This window comes from Ailuropoda melanoleuca, chromosome X (assembly GCF_002007445.2).
Source record: "Ailuropoda melanoleuca isolate Jingjing chromosome X, ASM200744v2, whole genome shotgun sequence".
In the NCBI taxonomy this organism is placed as follows: Eukaryota; Metazoa; Chordata; class Mammalia; order Carnivora; family Ursidae; genus Ailuropoda; species Ailuropoda melanoleuca.
Genome location: NC_048238.1, coordinates 105,242,288 through 105,248,938, shown reverse-complemented (window position 1 = coordinate 105,248,938; position 6,651 = coordinate 105,242,288). Strand labels below are relative to the sequence as shown.

Below are 6,651 nucleotides of genomic sequence, written 5' to 3'. Positions count from 1 at the left end.
TGACATCTCACTCTTATACTTCATTGCACAGAATCAACTTTAAAAATCCAAGTTCCTGCATTTCATTACTGTCGCCACTGTTGACTCTGGGTGATTGTCATTCAAATAAGGTTCTCCTTTATTAGCTGTAAGCTTGGTGGGGGGCGGCAGAGATCCTGTCTACATATCTCTGTGCCCCCTCAGCACACATCATAGAACCTGACACCTAGGAAGCAAGCGCTCAGTAAATATTTATTGAACGAATGAATGAATGAAGAAATGATTGAATTGGGAGAATTGTCTGGAAAGCTTTTTTCACTCTAGCGTCCAATCCAGTATGTTTCTGGAATGTGTACAAACAAAATGAATTTCCAGAGTCTGAAAAATCACAGAACCTCTCTCTTGTTCCCTCTATGATTTTCTTTTTTCTTTCTTTCTTTCTTTCTTTCTTTCTTTCTTTCTTTTTTTTTTTTGAGAATCCATTAAAATATGGAGCCCTTGATGTCATGGGAATATTTAGAAAAATTAAATCATCTTCAAGGTCAGAGGACAAAGCAGAGGAAATTGAAGAGTCATTTCCTTACTCACCAACTGCTGGAGGGAACTAAAAAGGCACACAGATGGACCAAAGTCCAAAACCAAATCAAACTCTGGGCAATTGTGTCCAGACTGAGAAATAATAGTACTTTTGAGTGTTTCAATACAAACTTAGCCACAGGTATATTCAGAAACAGTGAAAGCAATTCATTAAGAGCTAGAATCGAAGGAAATTACCATTTGCCATTTGTAGGGCCAGACATACAGATCTGTTTCAGGCAGGGCTGGGGGAGATCACACTCTGTTGGCTGGAACCATTTCGCTGTGCTGATGCTCATACCCATTACAGATTTCATAGGAAATAAAAGTGAAATAGCAAAATCCAGCTGTAGGAGATAAAAACAAAATCCTAAAATAAAATAGGACTTGAACAGATAAAGCACAACAATGTAGTCAGTGGGGATGCTAATAAGAGAATAAACATAAAAGTGTTCATGACTGCATTAGAAAATAAAGCTTCAGAGTATATGGTGTATGAAGCCTTTAAATGAAATAGTCTGAACCGTAAACAATTTCATCTTAAAACCTAATACAAATAAAGTAAAAATCTAAGGAGCATGGGAATCTGGATTTACACCATAATAATTAAGCAAGAGAGTTTATGAATCTGAGTTCTTCTAGGAGGCCTCTTTAAAATCATGTAACTAAATGAATATTAAGCTATCTCTGTTTAAGATCAATGAATGGGTTTTTCTATGGATAATGGAATGACTTTCCTTTTAGGTGAATAAGAACAAACACTGAAGTGGAATCACTACATCAGTAGTTGTAGTTAGATGTATAGTTTAAACCTAAACACTATCTTAACAGGATATGTATCCTAGTTTGCCTTTATAATCACTTCCCAAAATACCTACCTCTGTATTCCGTGTTTATCATTGCACCAAATGAGAGCAGCCACAAGAGGATTTTTGAAACTTTTATATATATGTATTATATATATATATGTTATAATATATATGTGTGTATTATATATAATATATATATTATATATATATATATTATATATATATAACATATCACACACACACACACACACACGTTTATGTATATACACTCAAAGAGGAGGTGGTTTTTCCGGGAGCTGTCTCCAAGTTCAGTTAGCATAATATTCTCTCTCCTCTTGTATGAAATGTAAAATCTCACTACATTAACTTTCTTGTAGATCATTTCGGGCCACCATTTTTTACTTTGATCTAATGGATTCGAGTAGGAATTATGATTTCTAATCGAAGAGTGAACATGTTAGCTTGTCACTGTAGATATTCAGAGATTTTAGGTTGTTAAAGGCATTTTTTTTCCTGAATGCCCTTTACATTTAAATATACATAATTAACTTCTATTGTTAAAAAAAACGATTTTGCACCAGTAGTTTCTTAATCCAAATCATTTGGACTTAAGTAATTTCTAATTGAAAGCCTATCACATGAATTGTTTATAGTGACAGACAATATACTATTAGTCATTTTAAAGCTTTAAAAGTAAGTTATCAGGATCCACTTCAATCTCCACATGATAATAAAGGATTATTATGTGCAGTAACCTATTTATGAAAAGGAAACAGTGTGCTTCTTTCAGACGCCATCAATTGCTTTAATAAGGAATTGAAAAGCTGGACTACTTTATATGCAGATCACCATCCCAGTTGCATAAGGATTTACAATAGACAAAACAAAACTATTTTTTGTTGTAAAGAAGGGCTGTTTGTTTAAATCTCACAATAATGTTTGCGTCTAAAAATTCTTTACAGGCTAATAAGGCTTCATAAACGTTATATAGACTTGGTTAGTTAAAATCATTCTAATGCTAAGACCAAAACGAAAGGCTTGCTTGAGCTGACAAGGAAAAATCCAAGTAACACATGCCTAAAGAAGGCAGAAGAGAAAAGATGCTTCCTTTCTTGGTTTAGGTACTTTTTAATTGATTTGGAGATGCAAATAGTACTTGATCTGATAGCACCCCATTAACGCTTCAATAAACTTAAGAGGAAAATGCTGCTTTCTCTAAAAATGTGAAAATTGAGGATTCAGAGTCCAATCTTTAATCCTAAAAGAAATAGAAAGTGATGTACACGTTTGTCTCTGCTGCCTTGAATTTGCAGAGAACTTACTTGGGATGTTTTAATCTCACCTTTGAAGTGTTCCTTCAAGGTATTTAATGGCTCACATGTCTTTATTAAATGAGGTGTGTGGCGGCCTCTACTGGTGTGTGTTTATAGAAAATGTTTCAATAGGCAGAAAAAATACTAATTTCAATTAAAAAGTTAGAAATACAGACTCTTTCATTTAAATATATAAAAATATCTAATTTAATGCAGAAAAGATGTATTACAAGTTGTGTAATGTACTCTTAATTAGGAAAATAATCTAAAACACTGACCATGTTAGTGTAAAATACTGATTTACGGAAGGGCATTAATTGTTCAATTCACTCTGAGGTTGGGTTAAATATATTTTATTAATGAATTACTAATCCCGACTGAGGCAGTTTCTTACCTCTAGTCCACTGTTAAATCCCCTTAGTTGACTTAAATAAAATCACTTAGAACAAACCCAGAGGAAAGGAAATATTTTACAGTTAAATCTCTAAAGTCCTACAACTAGAATCATTTGATGACAAGCTGGTTTCTATAACTCAAGCAAACTGTACGTTGACTTAATATAGCTGAAATTTTGATCTATTTTACACTGTGTTTAATTTCAAAAATACAACACATTAAAATATGTTCAAATTTATCAAAGCTAAAAGCAACATTTAAGTAATGTACTTAAAGTGCAAAGGCACTTTAACAAAAAGAAGTGATGCCTAGTGGCTATACTTGGTAACTGAAGACGGAAATACCATATATCATTATTTACAAAAGAATTTATAGTCTCAAAAGATCTTTGGAGATCTTCTACAAAATACACTAAATATCCATTTTTACGTGAAAAGTCTGCTTACTCTTTCTTCATTCACTATAATCTCCTCTTCCCATTCCCACACTGGAACAATAAAAGAAGAAAAAAGAAACAAAACCATAAACAAAATATATGAAAAAATGCACTGTAGAAACATTCATGTTCACTGATGATTCCTAAGGAGAGAAGGTGGGGAAAGGAGGGTAGGGGGAGCAAGAGAGAAATAATTTAAAGGAAAACTTGGAAAAGCAGTATCATTGCTTCACCCCATCCCCCAAACATTTTCAAAGTCCCCCACTGATGCTGAGAGAGGCAGAACACAAACACACACAAAAGCAAACGTAGTGCCTCCAACAGTCTTGAGCAGCACCCTTGGATGCCGTAGGGTTGTAAATGGTTTCCCTTCACAGCTGACTGATTGCAGTTTGTTTTTCCAGAACTTCGAGGTAGTCTGGTTCTGATTGCGGCTTAGCTTGCAGTAAAGGGTGGTCGGGTTTTGACTGCCCCACAAAGCATTTCCTGGGAGTTCCGTATAAAACGGTTTTATTGATTCTGTCTTGGTTTTGGCGTCGAGATTCATACGAAGGGGCGAACTGCCTTTTGGGTAAGGTACAGAAGTTATAGTGGACTAGTCCTGCACTGGGAAGTTCCTTGACTCGCTCAGCAATATTCTGGTACAGCAGCTCGGGCTCTCTTGGCGTGGCTTGCTTCTCGAGCAACTCGGTGGCACTTATAGTGTAAGCCAGTGTGGCGGGCTCTTCTTTCTTCTCCTCTAGGTTGCCATAGCTGAAGTCTTGCAGGTTTCGGTAATAGGCTACCGGGTCTCCTTCCTTCTGCATGTAGATGGGGTTTTGGCACATCTGCCCCACAGGAGGGGGGATATAGTTGTAGACGTGGCTGTCGGTTTTATCCCGAGTCTCGGTATTGTAAGACCCATACTGTAGCTGGAAGGAACTGACATCTAGGTTGTTGGCACTCCTTGGAACACTTGGCACCCCCTTTCTGCGTTTCAGGACAAAGACGAATAGACCGGCCCCAAAACAGACAGATAAGATAAAGACAACAAGCAATCCTAAAATTAAGACTGAAAGTGGAACTTCAGTGTGGAGTTCCGGATAGGAGCTGGGAGACACACTAAGCGACCGAGGAGGGTCTGTGTTGTAATTCATGGACAAAACGGTTCCATCTGACAAGTTTGGACTGTCGGGACAGATAGCTTCCCTCCCCAGAAACTTTAGGATTTCCCCGGCATGCTTCGCAGGAGATTCACAGGTCACCTCATTGATGATGACAGGGGAATTGGCATGTTCTGTCCAGTCCTTTAGCCCCATGATGTCACAGGTGCAGTCCCATGGGTTCTCTTGCAGATCTATCTGGATGAATGCCGGAAGCTGATCCAGAACCCCTTTCACAGGCAGGTGAGAGAAATGGTTGTTTCTCAGATTCAGCCTGGTGAGGGCGGTGCCCCCAAATATATTATCGGGTAGGGACCGCAGCAAGTTGTTATTCAGAAACAGTAGCTGTAGGTTAATCAAAGCATCAAAGGTCAGTGGTTTAATTTCCTTGATGACGTTATACTCTAAATAGAGATACTGCAAGCTCTGCAGTCCATCAAACATAGAAGGATACAGCACTTCCAGGTAATTGCCATTCAGATAGAGTCTGCGCAGACTGGTCAAGTTTGTGAAGGCACCTTCCTGAATGACCGCAATCCTGTTGTTTCCTAAATGCAACAAGTCCAGAGAGCTGTATTCTAGGAGGTCGTTCTTATAGACAGTTTGAAGATAGTTCCCTGTCAGGTAGAGCTTCTTTGGACTGGTAGGTTTGGGCTGCAGGTCAGAGATATTCGTGAACTTCCTTTCTTGGCAATTGACGTTGAGACCATTGTCTGAACTCTGAGAGGTACAGACGCAACTGCTGGGGCAGGTGAGGGGCACGGGGGACTTGGTCTGGTACACCATGATCGGTCCAAAGCTCTGCCTGTCCTTTGACACAGTGACCCGGGGAGTTGGGCGATTTCTCATTTTGGGGGGCCGGCTGGCTTTGGGAGCCCTGGTTGGGTTGAGAGCGGGATTCATTGTCGGTGACAGCCTTTGGACGTGTGTGTCGGCATGGCTGCCCCTCTGACCGGAGTCACCAGTACTTTTTCGGGGACAGAGATCTTGCCTGGTCAGCTGGGTCACATCTTTCCCATGCAATCGAAAGGGAGTTTCACAGACGATCTCCCCAACAAAAACAGTTATGGTGTCCAGCCAAGCCTTGAGAGGAAGCAAGTCACAGGTGCAATTCCATGGGTTCTCCTCCAGCTGAATCTCCATGATCCCTCCAATGTGCTCGAGGACGCCTGCGAAAGGCATCACTTTCAGCCTGTTTCCTCTCAGGTCTAAGTGGGTCAGCAGGACGAAGCGGAACACATTGCTGGGCAGTGACAGCAGAAGATTGTCATTCAGGATGAGCACTTTGAGCTTATTCAGTTTGCTGAACGCTCCTGCCTCGATGGCACTGATGTAATTGTAGTCGGCCTGGAGATACTCGAGGTTCTCCAGGCCCAGGAAGGTGTCTTCCCTCAGCACCTCGAGCTTGTTGTTGTTGAGGTGCAGTCTCTTGAGGGTTTTCAGGCCGCTGAACGCCCCGCTTCGGATCTCCTGCAGCCCGTTGTTGCCCAGGTGGAGAGTCACGGCGTTAGAGTAATTGACGAACTCGTTAGGGTACAGTCTCGTCAGGAGGTTTCCATTGAGGAAAAGCTGATAGATTCGATACTGGGGGGGCTGAAGCAGGCTGACAGTTGTAAATCCTTTGTTTTCGCAGTTAATATTCAGGACGTTTTCCTTCTCTTCGCACAGGCAGCGGATCTTGCAAATGTCTTTGGCAGTTTTGCGGCTCTCCGTCTGTAAGATCCCGGCCACGGTTAACACACTGAGGAACCAGACGCCGCTCAGCATCTTTAGGCACCGTCGGTGTCAGTTCAGGTACCTACAGGCAAACCTTGGGGAAGGGTGCCGGAGAGAGCAGGATGCGGGGGAGAAAGAAACAAGGAAGCCCGATTAAAATGGCAAAGCAAGGGGGCGGAGTGGGAGGCAGGGAGAATGCGGGGAGTGGGCAACACGGCAGAATGAAATCACTGCGTTTCTCAAAGCGGTTTCTTCTCTCTTCGCCCTCCCCCTCCCACCCGGCC

The 6,651-nt window shown here is 40.9% G+C and overlaps 1 protein-coding gene across 1 annotated transcript; it reads right to left on the bottom strand.

Annotated features, from left to right (window-relative positions):
* Positions 1 to 479: 479 nt before the first annotated feature.
* SLITRK2 (SLIT and NTRK like family member 2) lies at positions 480 to 6,620 on the bottom strand. The gene has a single exon (XM_034649742.1). It carries the CDS (start codon positions 6,416 to 6,418, stop codon positions 3,881 to 3,883), a length of 2,538 nt encoding a protein of 845 aa, XP_034505633.1. The 5' UTR covers positions 6,419 to 6,620; the 3' UTR covers positions 480 to 3,880.
* Positions 6,621 to 6,651: the final 31 nt, after the last annotated feature.

Excerpts from the sequence above, each read along its gene's own strand:
- SLITRK2 (XM_034649742.1), bottom strand. The coding sequence starts at position 6,418 with ATGCTGAGCGGCGTCTGGTTCCTCAGTGTGTTAACCGTGGCCGGGATC.